The sequence below is a fragment of the Tachypleus tridentatus genome, chromosome 12, assembly GCF_004210375.1.
Source record: "Tachypleus tridentatus isolate NWPU-2018 chromosome 12, ASM421037v1, whole genome shotgun sequence".
NCBI lineage: Eukaryota > Metazoa > Arthropoda > Merostomata > Xiphosura > Limulidae > Tachypleus > Tachypleus tridentatus.
Window position 1 is genome coordinate 36,507,969 of NC_134836.1, and position 19,969 is coordinate 36,527,937.

The 19,969-nt window shown below is 32.9% G+C and overlaps 1 protein-coding gene across 7 annotated transcripts in view; it reads right to left on the reverse strand.

Moving 5' to 3' along the window:
• Positions 1-19,969, reverse strand: part of LOC143235850 (transforming growth factor beta regulator 1) — a 111,352-nt gene that overhangs the window by 23,193 nt on the left and 68,190 nt on the right. For all 7 annotated transcript variants that reach the window (XM_076474091.1, XM_076474090.1, XM_076474093.1 and 4 more), the window contains 2 exons: positions 15,741-15,811; positions 1,854-2,056 (listed from right to left, as the gene is read on the reverse strand). In XM_076474091.1, the coding sequence (XP_076330206.1) occupies positions 1,854-2,056; positions 15,741-15,811 (274 nt within the window). The remainder of the gene's footprint in view (positions 1-1,853; positions 2,057-15,740; positions 15,812-19,969) is intronic.

Sequence of the window (19,969 nt, forward strand, 5' to 3'; positions counted from 1 at the left end):
TCATAACAAGTATAACTGCAATCATTATTTACTAACTTGTGATATGTGCACATACTATAACAACTGTTGTTGTACCAAAAGTGAAAATAGCAGTCCTACTTGTACCTATATTATTTTCACATCCTTTAAAACAATATTTAATGCATGCATTAGTCTTAGTCATTAACGTACATAATGTATTACAAGTTTTAGTGTATGCTTAAAATGCAATCAATGCTTTTCATAATTAATTATATGATTTTGTGCCCAGCCCTTCTGATAATGGATGGCTCATTCTGTGTTGCATAATATAAAGACAAAACAATTTCTTGAAACATTAAAAAGAGAAGTTAACAGTATTGACAATTTACATCATAGTGGAATGAAAAAAAATCAGAAATACAAAAAATATTTAAATTGGGACCAACATAATATCACTTTTGATAACTATCCAATAACTATATTAATATATCATAGATAATCAAATTTTATCTAAAGGAAAATATTAACTGAAGTGTTAGAAATCTTCTTGCATAACTTTTTGGTTCTAAAGTAAAACTAATAATTAAACATAATTTTGACCACCAAAGACTGTCATTACCAAGTGGTATCAACAAAAATAAATAATTTAAAAACAGAGTAAAAAAATTAGTAAAAAGAAGAATTGCCTCTTTGATTTCACAGAGAAATAGGAATTCAGAAATTGCATACACGTAACTGTTTTTAGCACAAAACTATACAATGGACTATTTGTACTCTGTCCAGTGTATGAAATCAAATCCTATGTTAAAGCATCACAAATTCATAAATGTACCATTGGTCCATCAGAAGACAGCATGTATGAGACTTCACTTGCACACAGAAGCAGTAGCTCAAATATGGAACATCCAATATGTAATAGAATCATAGCTCAGACCTCAAAAAGTGTACACACATATCCATTCATCCTAGGATTCTACACATGAATGAAAAAGAAACCTCAGACATAGCTCACAAGGGACTGTACAGAAAGGCACATGCAAGTTTTCAAGATATTTGAATTTCACTAAAAAAATTCAGAAGTGATGTGATATTATTTTACCTATTGCTCTCTTTTATTAAAAGATACTATTTGAAGGTTGTAAGTGGTAGAAAACGTATGCTGTTTTAAAATAACTGGTTTGTTTATCAGGCTACACCTACACCACTTTCTTGTTCTTTACAAATCCTGAAGCATTACTCATACTGCAACATGTGAAATTATCTGACTGGCCCACGTATGTATGCACATTTAGCACTTTGTTGAGCCAAGCTACATTTTTCCAACAATCCACATTAATTTAGTTACACATAAGGCTACAAAGAAAAGGATTATATTGTTGAAGTTTCTTCTGCTCCAAGAGGATGTTATAAAAAAATGATCTAAACTTAGGAGTTTTTCCCAAAACTTAGCTGGGACTCTGGTAGTCCCTCCTAACTTTAATAAAGAGTTTAAAAATGATACTAGGAGATAAGGACTTGTAATTATACAGCATTACAGGATATTGTACAAGGAATGATACATAAAGTACTTTGAATAATGTGAAAATAAAATTACTGTGATGTTTTACACCAAGTAGCTGTAAGATTCGAGAAAGAAAAATTCTGATTGTCTGGAGAATAAATATATACTTTTTTCAAAATAAACTGTGTGTCCTGGTTTATATATTTTATCCAAAGAAAACTTTAATTTACTCATTAACTAGTTAACAGACACATATTTCAGGTTCTTAAAAACTTCTAATTCCAATCAACAGAACTAAAATTTTGTTTATAACACTGTAAAGTACAGATATTTCTGCGAGTAGAAAGTCCACTTTTCTGTTACTTGTTAAAGTATACCATTAACTACTTACCACATGCATCTCTGGTTGCCTTTTTCTTCACTGGATTTTTTTTCTTAGTTTTCATGTCTCCACTGTCATTGTAAGACAACGATGGTGTAGAAGATGCTGTTAATACTTGAGATGAAGTTATCAAACCACTACTGGGCTGCAAGCTTCCTTGCATAGCACCATCTTTTATTCCTAGGTACATCATCAATTTCTTCAAAAGAAACCTAAGGAACCACATAAATTATAATAACTTAAAGAGTTAAATTTTATACACTTTATATATACAGATTAACATGCATAGTTACTGTTTGTATATCAGTAGAAGAAAAATTGCTACAAAAGGATGTATAACACATTTCAAGACTAAACAACTGTATTACTTTGAAATGTATTTATAAAAAAAAATAATTCTGATATGATATTTTTGTCAGTGTTTAGTAAAATACATACTTTAAGATTCGCAACACTAAATGCTTAAAATTACCTGTGTAAATAATTACACAATAAATGCCTAAGCTACATGAAACTAAACATGTTTGTTTATTTCTGAATTTTGCGTAAAGCTACACGAGGGCTATATGCTCTAGCTGTCCCTAATTTAGCAGTGCAAGACTAGAGGGAGGCAGCTAGTCATCATCACCCATCGCCAATTCTTGGGCTACTTTTTTACCAATGAATAGTGGGACTGACCATAACATTATAACACCCCCACAGCTTAAAAGACAAGGTGGTTTGATGTGATGAGGATTCAATCCTGCGACCCTCAGATTATGAGTCAAATTCCTTAACCACCTGGCCAAGATTGAACATAAAGCAAGTGTTCAAACAAAAGAATGCAGGCATGCCAATGACATTTATGAAAAAAAGAGGAAAAGGTATATAGCCTGGTGCCAGAGGCGCCACAGTCCGGCGCAGCCACGCCTGACTAGGGGGATCCGGGGGCATGCCGGATCTATAACTATCTATAACTATAACTTTCATTTACAGTTTTTAGCAGATTGATTTATTCTTTTAATTTGCATTCATTTTTTAGAAGATATATCAAAATATCTAAAATTAGCAAATAAAATAAAAAGTAAGTAAATGAAATTTAAGATTGTTTATTTGCTATTTATTCAGTTTAATTTTTTCTAAATCAAAATATATTAGTAATATGAGTTAATAAAGCCAAAATAACTCAGTAAATATTTCAAATACAAATCATTTCATAATTATCCTTTTTGTCATCAATAACATCATCATCATCAACTACTGGTATGCTGCCAATTAAATGTTTTACAGTCATTGCCAATAACTACTTCTCTGCTGCATATATTCCATACAATTTTCAAATCACATAAAATTACTCTTTTGACTAATCATGACTACCTACAGTTCAAATTGTTCATCTATGCAATCTTGTCATTATACTACTGGTACCTTAATGTCAGTAAATTTTCCATTCTTTCACAAATTGACAATACAAACTAAAACAGCATATGAAGGAAAGCTATGACATTGCTTAAAAATTCAACTACTGATATGGTTCAATATTAAACTACTGATATCAGTGATATGCCTCAGAAATTAAATTTTGTACAGTCACTGACATCAACAACTACTGCTCTGCTGCATGTATTCCATTAAAATTTCAAATTACTTAAAATTACTCTACATGACTACCTACAGTAAAACTTGTTCATCTATACAATCTTGTCAGTAAATTACTGGTACCTCAATATCAGTATATTTTTCATTCTTTCACAATACAAACTGAAACAGCAAATCAAGGAAAGCTTTGACATTGCTTCAAAATAAAATTAATGATATGCTTTAAAATAAACCACTGGCACTGTATGCTGCAGATAATAATAAAATGTTTTTCAGTCACTGATATCAACTTCTGCTCTGCTGCATAAATTACAGTCAAATTTCAAATCACTTAATTTCCTTTAATCAATCTTGGCTACTTTCCTCTTTTTTTGAGACAAGGGTTTCCAGTGCTCTCTTCCGAGCTTTTTTCTCTCCTTCTCTTAATGGGCAGCTCTCTGTGCCTCTGCAGCTTTCTGGACTTTTTCTTTAGCCAAGGTGGCTGGGCCAGATTTCACAGAACCATAGGCCTCAAGCCTTTCTGCCCTTTTCTTCTGATTCTCCCTCAGCTTTGAGGTATGCTTTGAAGCTGCCGATCTAATGTCCTTACACATTTTCTTGTCTACAGGATCAAAATGAACATCTTTCCTTTTAAACATTTCAATCGCTGTTGTTTCTTTGGAGCGTAGAGAATATTTTATCGTCTGGTATGCACACGATACCAGACCACGAGACCTGCAACGAGACGAAACGAGACTGCCTCCAAGATGGCGGTCAGATTTTTTTTTTTTTCCTGCAATAAACATTGAAAAAATACGATTTCTCCTCAAAAACCACCTACCTGGCCCCCAAATCGCTCATATTTTCTCCTTGAATTTACATGAATCTCGTGGGTGATCGTTGGCTGTTTGAAAACCATGGAACTCCGCGTTTCAGCGGAAAAATGGCACGCATGAGAATGAAAATAAAAGTACACAACTGACTTGAGCTTTCTGTCTTTAGCTGTACTAACTCATTGCACTGTTTTGGTGGGGATCCAATTTCCAATTATTGTGCCCAATGACAATGATCTAAGAACATTCTCTATTATTTTCCCTAATGTGTATTCCTCCTTGATTCCCTGGTTCTTCCAGTGTAGCATGGAAGAATCCTTACTTTTCCAGCCCCAAACTACAGGGGATGTCAACATGGAGCTTCCTTTGTTAGATATGTCTTTGCCTCACCCAGTAAGAAAGTGTTTGGGCTCACCTCTTGTTTTAGATGTAAAGCTAAAGTATCCCCTGAAGGTGTAGTACAGAACACCTCATTTCAATACATCTTAACCAGTTCCTAGTAGATATGGAAATTTGGATTTGGCTCATAGTGCAGATGAGAATTCCTCCTCCTCCTGTCATTATAACATCTATTTCATGTAATTATTTTGCCAAGATAGAACAGTCTAATGCTCCAATAGGTGACCATGCTTTTGTGGTTGCCACATGTAAGTGTATATGTGAATGAATAAATAACCACCAGTTTGACCATGGGATTTTCTTGTCTTTTACTGCTTCAGAATGAAGCTCATCTTTGTATGTGATCAACACTGGCTCCTACACCATTTTTAATGCTGAATTTTATCTCTTAATGTTGTAGAGAGGTAAGTACCATTTCTGAAGTAAATATTTTCCTTATCTGAAAATGTATTTAACACAACTTAACTCTCTGTATTACCTTCCTCCTCCCTACTACCAATGCATTTCCTCTGTCGTGTCTAGGATGAGCCTATGTGCTACTGCTCACAATGATTGTGGTGCATAGAGATCAAGCCACTACCAATATTTATTAAGAAGCTGTTACTGTTTTTGAAATTCAAAAATAGCAGTTAATAGAAACAATTACTATACTATATAACAATATTAGGCTAACTATTAGAAAAACAGCCAAATTAATAAGTACTAATTAAACAAGAAGTAGATATTTATAACAAAGGGGTAATTAAGAAAAGCAGAATGAGTAACTCAAAAAGTGATTAATTATAAATGGAACCTATAGAATATTTCTCTAAAGTTCATTGTCATATCAAACATGCCATTATAATCATTGTCACAAAGCCACTACTCAAAAGAGGGTTCTAAGAGAAAGAATACTGATGAGTATAAGAAAAATCTAACTTGGCCAAAAAATGTTTATACAATGCTTGACTTAATCTACAATTAATTAAGTGTTCCATTTTTAATATGTAACATAAAAAACAAAATCACAACAAGTTTCATTTATTATATTCATTAAAAAAAAAGAGTCATAACTGACAAATTTCAAGTTCAGTAAGGTTCATGATATACGTCTAAACAATGTTCCCTTCCTTCAGCTAGATGCTGATACCAGTACAAAACAATTTCCATAAAGTGAACTATCTTTGCTTCAAACAACCTTAGTAGAGTATTTAGAAACAAACAACTGAGCTTACTAAGAATATATGCTGTGCATTAAAAAATACACACAGAAACCTGAACTTTCTGGTGCCTAATAAACAATTTTGACCAAATTTTTTAGGATGAGATTTCAAATATTGAAATGTTGACTTCTTGTTTTTCTGACCTATGTCTCATGAAGATTCCGAGATGTACAAAATATTTTACTGCAATTATTTTAATGTTTTTTGTATTTTGTTCAGATAATTTACAATACTATTATATTATATACATTTTTGTGCTTAGAGTTTTATGTTTCTCTTACAAAGTAAGTCATTGTAATAACTATTTAACTGAAGTTTGATCTTCTTGGTAAAGATAGAAAATATTCTGCATGTTTAACTTTACTGGAAAAAGCAAGATGAAAAAAGGGGGATGCTTCATGTAGAAAATATCAAGTAAAATAAATGGAGTTTACAGACTATTATTAATAAAACTCAGCACTATATTTTATTAATTCTTCAAAACTATTCTTTCTCTACTGTACTGTTTCTATTACACATTGTAACATGGTTATTTTTTTGATGTAATTATTTAATTGTTGAAAGCTAGTAAAGTATTAGAAATGAACAGGCTTAACAATTGTGAGAAAAATAATTGTTACAGGTATGTAAAGTTTAGAATTCACCCAGGTAAAAAAAGAGGTCTATTTTAGAAGGTGAACCACAACTTTGAAAACAAATGATTTTGGTGAAAGAACTTAAAAGGTATGTTATGGATGCCACCAAGACTTATTTTGATGAGAAGAAAGTAGAAATCTTGCAACAAGCTGCCACAATGCCTGATAGCTTTGCTTTAACTCACAAAGTTCAGTCGGTCCAAACAATCTGGTGCCTATTAAAATTATTCATGACACTTTGGCTTCTCAATCTTTATTGTTACAGGCTATACTACCTCTTCTATTGGGTAAGCCATTGGTAAATCTATTTTAGCTCAAAGCATTGAGGGTAGCTTAGTGAATGTACCATTGCACAAAATTTATTTACTGTCATACTTAGCCTCAGGAATTGTTATTGTGGGTTTTATGATCACTCTGCCAGTTAAGGGTGTTTCTTTGTTGCTGGGTAATGACTTTGCAGGTAATCAGGAGACTGCTAATCCTTGTATTGTTTCTGAGCTGAGCACTTGTGAGAATAGCAAGATTGTTGAGGTAAAAATGTCAGGTTTATTTCCAGCCTGAACTATGGCCAAAAAAGCATCAGAAAACACTGAAAATTTAGCAAAGACTGAAACTGTGTTACAGGATGATTCTACTGATTTATCAGATACATTTATGTCCCATAACAAGGACCATGACCATAATTCTTCTGTTAAGGATTTTCCCAGGGATAAATTGTCTGATGTGTCTGGCAGGCAAAACAGTATTAAGGTTGATGAGTTGTCTTTGAAAAGCTAGCTTCTCTTAGAGCAGAAGCAATCCTGAGACTGCCTCCTTGAGGATAAATTAGAGAATGCCCCTGTAAGATATTTCATTAAGAATGATGTACTTAAAAGAAAATTGCATCCATCTGATCTTCCTTTCAATAAAGAATGGGCTACTGTAAATCAAGTTGTTGCACTAAAGGCATACAGACATGAGATAATAAGACTAGCCTACAAGATTCCATTGGGTGGATACATTGGTGTGAACATGTGACAAGATAAGACATTTTCTTTTGGTGAAGTCTCAGACGTGAGATGTCTGAGTTTTGTGACTTGCTACACGCCAGATGATTAGTAAATCCGGTGTTTCAATTTCTGTAGTGAAGCTGTCAATATCTACATTTGATGAGCCATTCAGCAGAGTCATTATTGACTGTGTTGGTCCATTACCAAACACAAAATCTGGAAATATGTGTCTGTCGAGTATTATGTGTTTTTCCACCAGATTACACAAAGAAATTTCAATAAAAAAAATTAGCATAGGCAATATATCCTAGGTTTTAATCAACTTCTTTACCTTGGTTAGTCTTCCAAAAGAGATGTAGTCTGATCATGGGTAGATTTTTATGTCTGGTCATTTTCAACAAGACACACATTAACTAAGAACCATAGATAAAGTCTAGTGCATATCACACCCAGTTTGAGAAAGCTCTGGAACATCTTCACTCCACTTTGGAGACTATTGTTAAGATTATTATCAAGTGGATGAGTTGGATGAGGATATTCTTTTCTTGCTGTTTGCTGTCCATGAGTCAGAGCAGGGATCCCTTGGTTTTGGTCCTTTTGTGTTAGTATTTTGTCATACAATGAGGGATCCTCTGAAGTTCATTAAGACAACTTTGTTGAGTGAGGAGTCAGAGAGCCTGAATTTTATAGAGTGTCTCCAAGTTTGGCATAAGGCTCAGTAGAGCATATGAGTTAGCTTACGAAACCTTCAAGTCAACACATGGTAAAATAAAAACTGGTAGGATACAAATGCAAAAGAATGGTGATAAAGTCCTTGTGTTACTACCAATAAGAGGTCATTCTTTGCAGAAAAGTTTCATGACTCATATCAAGTGACTCTAATTAAGTAATTGGAACATCTGATCTTGGAAAATCCACTAAGTTGTGTCATAGTAATATTCTGAAACCATACTATGATCATAAAGCATCATCTGTTGTAACAAGTGTCAATGACATGTGACACCAATAAATAATTGTGAATGAAATGATGTTAGTTAATAATTCAGCAATCTTAGCAAATCTTGATAAAAAACAGTTGTTGTGTTTGTCTATCTGTTAAGTATAAACAGTTATTTCCAGATATTCCAAATAGAATAAATATATTGATTCATGATGTTGGTGATTCCAAACATATAAATTAACATCCATATGGGTCACACTTAAAAAAGAACAATAAAGGAAAAATTGAATAAGTGCTAAAAACTGAAATTATAAATCCAAGTCAATGTAACTGGAGTTCACCTTATGTTCTTGTGCCCAAACCAGATGGTAATGTTAGATTTTGCACAGATTTTAGAAAGTTAAATTCTGCAACCAAGACCAATTCATATACAATCCCCAGGATTGAGGACTGTATTGACAAGATTGGTAAATCCAACTATATAAGCAAATGTGATTTACTGAAATGGTATTGGTGTGTTCCATTGACTGAATGGGCAAGAGAAATCTCTGCATATGTAACACCAGTCGGCTTTTTTACAGATACAAAGTTACGTCTTTTGCCAATAAACAATGTACTAGCTACATTCATCTGTTTAAAGAGTCAATGTATTCAGGGTTTGAAAGGTGGAGAAGCTCACATTGATGATTGATTGTATATAGTAATACCTGGGATGAATACCTTCAAAGAATTGACAAAATATTTGAGACTCGCTCAGGCAAATTTGAATTTAAAGCCTTACAAAAAGTGAGTTTGGACATGCCAAGGTGGCATATTTGGGTGATGTGGTTGGTTGAGATGATGCAGAGTATGTGAGAGATAATATTGAAGCTATTATTGATTTTTTAACAAAAACTGTAATATCATTTAAAAGATTTCTTGGCATGGTCTGTCACTATTAGAAATTTTGTAAGAACTTTTACAATACTGAGGTTTTTTTAAAATCCAGAATGTGAAAGGGTGTTAAACAGGCTGAACATTTTTTTTATTGAATGCTCCAGTGTTACCAGATTTTTGTAAATGGTTCAAGTTGACAACTGATGCCAACAATCTTGGTATAGGTTGCAGGATGGTAATGATAATACTGAACATTCTTTTTTTGTTATCTTCCTAAAAGGTTTAATTGTCAGAAAAAGATTTATTCCACTGTTCAGAAGGAATTGTTAGACTATATTTTAGCCTTGCAATATCTTGATGTGAACACATTTACTCTTCTGTAAAGCCTGTAATTGTGTATATAGACCATAATCCATAGGCATTTTTGAGTAAGTTAAGGAACAACAACATGGTGCTGCAGAAATGATATTTGGATACTAAACATAATAAATTCTTGATGACGAGAAACTCATTTGAAATAAAAATTTAAATACATTTTTAAACATGATAAAGATAATATAACTGTTGATGCTCCATCTAGAAACATAACTATAATGACAGTACTAAGATATCAACATATGTACCTTCTTTACGTGTTTAGAGAGCATATATTGTATATGTATTCTGCACATTTTTATTCATTTAAGTTTAAAAATGATGTAAAGATTCAATGTTTATCATGTTACATTATATACACTGGAATGAGAATTATATATATTTTACCATTATGTGCCAAATTGTTTTGTTAGGAGAGTAGGTGTTTCATTTTTCCAGATAATTCACTATTGTTTACCTTGTTCATAAGCATGTTTACAACAAGTTGGAGTCTCAAGTCTTGTATATATAAATATGTAATTATACAAGTGTTTTCTAACCAACTAAAATAACTGAATAATCATACTTCAGTTTGTTTATTATACAGATATGTATTTAGTTAAAGTAAAAACCTAGTATTTCAGATATTCTTCAAGTAGCCTAAAATTAAAGTCAAACAACATAAGAATTATAATAATATTAGTTTATTTAATAAACTAAAACTTTTGATAATTATACCCTTATCTTAAAAACGTTTGAAAACTAGGAGGTTTGTTTTTGGGTTTGATGAAATCTGGGCAACAGGAAATTTTGGCGACAGTAAGTTATGTCAACAGATAGGTCGTCAACTGGACAAGCTGTCAAAGTATATTTAGTTGAAAAATCAACTTGTCGACAATTGTATCATGAGATGGATTTGTTATTATATTTACATTTACTTAGGGGAATGTATGCATATTTACATGTACTTGAATTAGGTTTACAACATACATGAGTAATTTGATGCATTTTGAACAGATAAATACAATGAATGAATAGAAACGAAACAAGTTTGCAAAGTACTGAATTTATACTTAGAAAATGAACTGAATAAGAAAATAATACAAAAAATACTGAAATATAATATATTATAGATGTTTTATAGTAAGAACTAAAAATGATGTAATAATGATTTATACATTGAAAAATCTACAGTCTTGCCAAAGAGTTGAGCTAATTATCTTACTTTAATAGTCAAAAGCACTCACCTAGCCTACTATTTGCAATACTAACAGTATACATGAAATATTGGAACATCAACAAGCCTGTCGGCAAGTGATAATATTTTTGGCAAATGGGTTGTTGCCAAGTTGTCTGTCAATTAGGTCATAGTTCAGGAAAGTAGAGAGTTCTGCAAGCATCTGGAATTATTTCTTTTCTGACAGGAGATGGAAATATAGATTTAAATAGTCTGTTTTACTTTCTCTGAAGACAACTGCAGAGATTTCATGAGAAACTCTTTGTATTATCTGAAAATAGTAACACAGTTTTTTCCCTCCACTTTACCAGACATTTTAGACAAGTTGAAGACATAACAGCATTGGATGATGCATTTTACATCATTACTTCTGAATGAAAGCAGCTCATTTTCCTTACCGAGCTGTAAGTTAAGGGTGTCTTTTAAATAATTTTCACAACAATAGTTTTGAGGAACTGCAAGCATTCAAACCAAAAGTTTAGCAAGCCTTTATCACTAATTCTGAAGTCCTCTTTGGTTTGTAACTAAACCACTATCAAAACTTTTGAAAGTTCCTATAAAATCTTCTTGTCCAAAAAATCTGTGCTCCCAACATCTTTCAATCATCCTGAAGTGACAATTTTTTACAACAATCTTCTGACAAGACTAAAGAGATCTGCAGTTATAAAAGGCAAAAACTGGTGTTCTTTGAGAGAAGGTTTAATTTTTCCAACAACTGAAAGAAAAAACTGTGCTTTGAGGATGAAGATATGGGAACTAGAAGCTTTATAAAAGTTGTCACATGACTAATTTTTGTGAGTTTTTCTGTGTACTCACAGGTTCTAAGAAGTGGTAGCAGGGATAAGCATATTAAAAAGACAATAACTTTATCCAGCTGTTATAGCCCATAAAACTTTGGCAGAAAATCCAAACATCCACTTTCTGGAGAATCTTTGAAAAAAACAGTAGAAATTTGCTAAACTTTCTTTAAATTTCCAGTCAGCTACTATATACAAATCTCTCAAATCATTGTGAATAATGTGCAAACCACAAGATCCAACTTATAATGCCTTTTTTGTATTGACTTTATATAACATATATAACTGAGGCTATTTATAAATATCTTCAATTAATTTTTAGTTATCAGAACTATGGTCTTTGAGGACAGGGAACAATTGTCAAATAGATAAGCAGCAATAGCATTGTCCTACAAACTCTAATTTGATGTATCTCATGTAGACAGTTTTTGGTCACAAAAGTGAGCATTAATGTTGTACTATTTCATCTTCAGAGACTTGTTCAAGTTCATATCAAATAAAAGACTTTTCTATTTTCAGCTACAGAACAGAAGTGTAACAAAGTTAATTCACGTGTAGTAAAGTATTATGTTCTGTCTTCCACATATGAAAACTACTGGGCAATTTTACTGTTGAGGAACATACACTTGAAAAGTTATTTGATCATTTTAATAAAAATGGCAGTCAGTAGTTCTCAAAGTCCATAACACTGTAATTCTGTAGTTGTAAATACCACAACTAAAACACACAAAATTTCTGGACATCACATTTCTGAAAGTTAGAATAAAGATTTTCATATAAGACTTTTTTCAAATGTAAAACACATACAGTGGTACCTCGGTTCTCAAACTTAATCCATTCCAGAAGGCTCTTCAAAACTGAATCAATTTTTCCCATAAGAAATACTGTAAATTAAATTAATCCATTACAGACCTCCAAAAATTATGCATTATGAAGCATTTTAAGTAAAAATATTGCTTATTTATACCTGTATAATAATACTTACATGTCAACCACAAAAACTATAAACACAATAAAAAAAATGAAAATTTAACTGCACTTTACCTGTGCTGAGGAGAGCTGATGGCATAAGTGAAAGGTGGTGAGGAACATGGAGAGTAGAAGGGTTATTATTGTTTGGAAGGGGAGTCACCTTCCATAAAAACATTAGGTAACTCTCCTTCTGGGGTTCTTTCTATTTTCTGTTTCTTTGCACTGCTACAACCTACTTGAAGCTCACTGGATATATTTCTCACTAAAAACTTGTCTAATGAGGTTTGTTTCTGCCTGCATTTTAAAATGTTTCTGAAGTAAGACATGGCATTGTCATTGAAAAGATTTATGCTGCTGTTTGCTGCAGCTTTGTCAGGGTGAAATTTTCCCACAAAACTTTGTAACTCTTCCCATTTTCCAAATATTTCCTTGATTAGTGAACTAGGAACATCCTCCCTTCCTTTCTCCTCATCTGAAGACACTTCCTCAGTTGCTTTCTGTTGCTGCTCCTTCTGAAGGCCTTGGAGTTCTTCCATGGTGGGCTCAGTGTTGTGGTCTACTCCCAGCTCCTCCACATCATCACCACTCACATTCAAGCCCATAGATTTGTCTAGTGAAACAACATCCTCGACAACAGGCTCAGCCTCAAAGCCTTCAAAGTCTCTATCTGCTGCTGAGTCTGGTCACAATTTCTTCCAGACTGAGTTCATGGTCCTCAAAGACACTTCCCTTCAGGCTTTGTCTATGATCCTCAAGCGATGGAGGTTATTAGTGATTTTTCCAGAATTCTCTGAGGGTTAACTCTGTGTCAGAGGTCACTTCAAAGCACCTTTGAAACAGTGAAAAAGTTCGATATAACCTGCTGGTCCATAAGCTGAATGAGAGGAGTCATGTTAGGGGGCAAGAGCTTCACTGTAATAAAACTGTACTTCTCCACCATCCCGTCCTCCAAGCCTGGTAGGTGAGCAGGTGCATTGTCCATCACAAGAAGGGCCTTGAGTGGCAACTGTTTTTCCGTGAGGTAATTCTTTACACTTGGAGTAAACACTTTATGGACCCACTCCATAAAAAATTGCCTGGTTACCCATGCTTTACTGTTAGCCCTCCACATGACATTTAGTTTACTTTTCAGGACATTATTTTTCTTAAAACCCTCAGGTTCTCAGAATGGTACAAAAGCAAAGGCTTAGGTTTTAAGTCTCCACTTGCATTACTACATAATAATAGAGTTAGCCTGTCCTTCATTGGCTTGTGTCCTAGCAGCGACTTCTCCTCCTTGGTGATGTAGGTCCTTTTTGGCATTTTCTTCCAAAAGAGGCCTGTCTCATCACAGTTTAACACTTATTGGAGAATAAAGCCCTTAGCTTCTACATAGTCCTTAAATTCCCTAACAAATTTATCAGCAGCTTCTTCGTTAAAACTGGCACCCTCCCCATGTCTCACCACACTATGTATGCCACTTCTCTTCCTAAGTTTTTCAAACAACCCCCTACTAGCCTTAAAGGCATCACTTGTATCAGCACTCATTCCAGGGTTGTTTTTCAGGAGGTCAGCATGCAACTGCTTTGCTTTCTCACAAATGATGGTCTCAGAAATGCTATTACCAGCTGTTTTTTGTTTATCCAAATCAACAACAGTTTTTCTACCTCTTCCATTGTTTGTGATCTTTGTTTCGTAAGCACTGTCACTCCTTTTGTAACATCAGCTCCTTTGATGACCTCTTTATTTTTCAGTATGATGCAGACTGTAGACTTTGCGATACCAAACTGTGTAGCAAGGTCAGATATGCAAACACCACTCTCATACTTTGCTATGAGATCTTTTTCCACCTCTATTGTGGCTCTAACAACTTTTTTTTTGGTTTGCTGCTTTCATTATTTTTCTTTGACACCATGGTGGCTTATTTAATCAGAATATTTAGAAAAGAAAAAAAAAATGAGAACATTCACAGCAGATTTTAGCGGGGATGTGGACTGAGCAACAGGTGCAGGTAAAATGTTTTGGGCAAGCTTGGCGTGGGCTGAAAATGGTCGAAGGGTCATCAGTCAGGTTATTTCGGGGGTTCGGGCCAAGACAGCTTGGTTCGGGAACCGAGTTGATGTTCGACAACCGAGACATTTTTTTCTCAAACAATATATTCAAAAACCGAATTGTTTGAGAATGGAGTCATTCAAGTACCAAGGTACCACTGTATATGTTATAGAAAGTATCAATTTTTGTCTCAAAAAATCCATTACTCTTTCATCATATCAATTTAACCAAGTAGGATGTGGTACTTGATACAGTTATCAAATTATCAAATGTACTTTGATAGACTACCATAGTTGTGTACACTGCATACCTGCAAATAAATTCTGCTCTGCATTTAGCAAAATAAAAATGGTCATTGGTATCAGTGAAAGAAGCTACAAAACTAAAAAAAACCATGAGCCCTGTGTGCTGTCAAAGGCTAGATTTTTTACAAGGTAAGAATATCACTTTCCTTATGTGTTCAATAAGTCTTAACTCTACAACACAACAATGGGACCATTTATAGGCTTTTATTCAAAAATTTCTAGTCCAGATAAAAAAGAAAAGAAAAAGAAAAAAACTGAAAATAATAATAATTGAGAGTATGACTCACACTCTAACACCAGTTAGTCAGTAAAGGACAGTGTTATTAGATACTGGTATTGTGAATGTTCATATATATTTTCTTATTTATTATTTATTCACACACAATCATATTCTAATCTGATATTATAATTATTACATGTGATAGCTATTTCACTGTTTACTTTAAATAACTTTTAAAATAATCACACAATTCTTGATACTAGATCTAGCTCCATCTTTAAAAAAGGATGTTTAGAGACTGGGGTTTACATAATTCAGTAGAAAACCAAGTGGACAGCTTGACTTGTGCTGACAACTCATCTCTTGGCTAAAGATCATTCATGTAAAGTGGTAGCATAACACTTAAGGAGCAATATTCCCCTCCTTTATCTTTAGCATCTATGGTTTAATTACTCTACCAATTTTTCTGATAAAAGGAAAGCCCTTTGTTTATGCACCAAACAGAATCCTTAAGCTATCTATATCAAATGTAATTAATTATTCACTAACCTTCTATCTTCTTTAGCTATTAAAATCTTCTCTTGGACTTGAGTAACTTCATCACACAATGCAGCATTTTCCTTTAAAATAGACCCCTTATTAATCTTTTCTTTCTTAAAAAAGTAACACTTTTATTTCAGAAATTAATGTTGTTGATCACTTTTCAAAAAAGATGTACTCTAAGATTATTTATTTTTCAGTTACTCAAACTTAAATAATATAACTAAATTGCATAGTGATAAAACATACATAATTACTTTTTATTCCATATCTTGTGACACCAAAACACAAGTTATAAAAGTTAATTAAAAAAAAGTTAGTTACAAAATTGACATCAATATTTTTTGTTTATTTTTCAATTATAAAAACAAATACATAAATACACATTAACAGTATAACACATGTTGAAACTGAATTTCAGATATGTTGATAAAATTCTGTCAATAAATATTTAACATCTTAACTACTTTAACTTTATTACATATATTTCAAAATGAACAACAGGTGTTTGTGACTAAAAGGCATATTTGATAAAACCTCAGAAAACTTTGTTATATATATTTCCAAATGAACAACAGGCATTTGTGGCTAAAAAGCACATTTGATAACTCAAGAACCTTCACCTTTCCAAATGCCTGTCCAAATTGGTGAACTAATTATTATCAGGACAACTCGTGACTTTTCACATGATGAAAGGGTGTCACAATGCTGGAAAGTGTATAATTCATCATAAGGATCAGTTTACGTCAACTGTTAATCAGATACTATTCACTGTGAATAATAATACAACAGAGCAGAATTTAGAACTAATTTTCTAGCATTTACTCTTATATTATTTAAAAGCAATTAAAGAACACAAGCTATTTGGGACATACCCGAAATGCCACCCAAAATGGAATTTTTGCAAATTTTGCTATTTAATGTAATGAAATAAGAAAAAAAAACCTTCCCAATTATAGTATTGCATGGAAAGACATATTAATTTCATATAATTTAGTACTTCAGAACCACTTAATAATGAATCTTGCAAAGCAATTTTATATTAACTTTACTTGTAACTGGCAGAATTACCTACAATATTCATTATTAAATTTTAGAAGCACCACAATTTTTAAGTATAATTTGAGGAAAACTTTTAGATTTAAAAATCAGTCAGTCACTAATCATTTTAACAGATTGAGATATATGTACATGTACCTTGAGTGCATATCAAAATTACTATGAATAAAGAAATTAATAATAGTCACCAAGTCTTCATGTTACTTAAGCTTACTGCAAAATTGTCTTATAAAACATATACCTTATAAAACACATACCTTATAAAACATATACCTTATAAAACATATACCTTATAAAACACATACCTTATAAAACACATACCTTTTAAAACACATACCTTATAAAACATATACCTTATAAAACATATACCTTATAAAACATATACCTTATAAAACATTTTAAATTTCGGTACTTATTATTTACATCTAAGGTTTTGTGTTTGTTATTAATTCAAAGCTACACAATTGGATATCTATATCATGCTTGGGTAGTAAAACTAAATTTTCAGCATATTAAGACATCAAATGTACTGCTCGGGCACTTGGGGGTAAGGTTTAGGTATTTGAATATTATTTATTATAACAGTCTGTTAGGCCTAAGACTTAAGATGCTGTATACCTACAGCTGCAACAAAGAAATCTTACCATTGACATTAAAAAAATTATTTGTATCTGAATATCAGTATTTACAGAAATATTACCAGAAAACATTTATTTAGCAGTTTATTGTCTTTGACACCTTAAAAATATACTAATAAAGCTACTACAAGTGTTAATCAAAATTTATTTTGTGTCTTAAAGAAAACAAAACCAATACACGAGAGAGACTAAGGTTGCAGCAGCTCCCACATTTTCAAATGGTGTGAGACTATTAATTTAAGGAATTTTTTAACCTAAAATTGATCAATTTTTTCTTAATGAAAACAACAAAAATATATATAAAAAAGGGAACAAGCAAAATATCAGTGATTCCAGGTTGTGAAAATACATTTTTAACAATAAAAGCTTTAAGGAGTTATTAAGTATAATTACAACTTGTACCCCATTTACCCCATTAACTTTGCTAGTACTTATGTATAGAATAAAACATTCTTCCCTTAAAGTAGGTTGATATGAAATATGATAGTTTATCAGTTTAAGTTAAAAAAGCCAAGATTTTCTTACACTGAAAATGTATTACCAGTTGGTACTTCCCCCCTCTTCCCTCATCCAAAGCTGTCTCAGTCCTGATTTGCTTTCTAAATATTGGTTAAACAAATTTCACTAACAGCACACCAGTCTTTCATACCTCTTATATTTTTGGACCATTTCAGGACATGTGCTTATTATGCAATTACCCTCTACCAATAGTACATCATCTACACTAAAGTAGCTTCTTCTACTATTCTAGCCAATCCTCACCTTTGAGAATTTGCAAGTACAAACCAGAAACAATGGTATATTACTGGGTGGATTAGGAGTTAGTATCTAGGGGATATGGATTTTCAGTGTAAGAAAATGTTAACTTCTAAAATGGTACCAGCTCCTGTTCATTAAAAGATGAAGTCACAAGTATTCAATCAAGCAGAAAGCATAATATGAAATGAAAATGCATGTGATGGGTTTTGCACTACTTCTGGAACAGGTATGATCTTTACTCAGTAACAAACACTGTAATGCATATAGGATAGAATATAATAGACAGTCACCATAGACCATAGCCTCAAAAAAAACAACAACAAAAAACAGCACAGGTTTGTGGAAAAGTGCTGTACAATTATGACTTGAAACATCATAGTGTTGACAAAAACAGAATATGTAATATGTAATTCACAATGGGACCAAAGAAATAGTTTTGGAGCATACCAGAGCATATCAGTTTCTTTCCAACCATTACAAACATCAAGTGGAAAAAATCCAGGAGAAGCACTTTGAATAAGTGGTTTGATGAGAAACTGTCAGATAATTCAGAATCAGCCCATTGTCAACAGATAGTACATAATTTGTCTACATGTGTAGAAAATGTTAGCAGGGAAGACAGTGATAATCAAAGCAATGTGTCTGACAATGTAACAAAAGTATACATGGGTAAGTCTAAATAACTATAAATTCCATATTAATAGGCTAAGTGTAGTCTAGCTAAGCAAAAATATCCAGGGAAAGCACCTTGGATATTTAATATTATGGCCAAGTATGGTCTGCCTGGGCAAAAACATCTAGGGGAAGCATACTGGGATACTAGGTATGTTAAGTGTGGCCCATCTGGGCAGAAAGCATCTAGTGGAAACACCTTGCATAATTTTATTTTATAATTAACAAGTGTAGTCACCCTGAGCAAAAACATCCTGGAAAAGAGCCTTGGATCTAACATATCATAATAGTAAACAATCAGTAAGTATACTGATAATAGTCCACTTCTCACTAAATGGGTACATATAAACTTTGAAGTTTGATTGACTTAAATGTACAAACTCCACTTAGGATGAAACCCCCTCAGTCCACCACTCCAGCAACTGAAAACCAGAAGTGGTAAGGACTCCTCTGCTTCACTGGAAGAAAAGGCAGAGGAGTATGAGTTGGGGATTCCAGAGGAGCAACACAACAGAGACAGTGAAATAGGTGTTTGTGATTCCTATTTTGAATATAGAAAATTTGCTGATCATGTGACTACCCTCCACCAATCATACTGAACCATCTATGCCAGCACAGTTAGTTTTCTCTACTATTTTATCACAATCCTCACTTTCAAGAATTGACAGGTACAAACTGGAAACAAGAGTGACAATCCTTTATATATAGAACGGTGATATATACATTGTACACGTGCAACATCAGATAAGTGGCCAGTGGTCTTACAGAAACACCCCACTGATTTAGTGCTAATATAATAATAGTAAGCATACCTGACCAGGCAACATATGCCACCAACTGAGATCATAAATTATGATGTATGTAAGTGAATAGGATAAAAAAAATGTTGACTTAACTTAGTCAAAAGGAAACAGATGTGGGTATAATCACTTTAGGAGGTTGGGCAGGTAATTTGCAACAAATGTACATACACATACCAGCTTGAATGATCTCCAAAGGACAGCAGTGTCAAGGAGCTAAAGCAATACAGTCCAGACTCGCACTCCAGTTAATGCATTATAGTGGTCAACCTTTAATTACAGTCATTTTGATATAGTCCCAAATATTTCC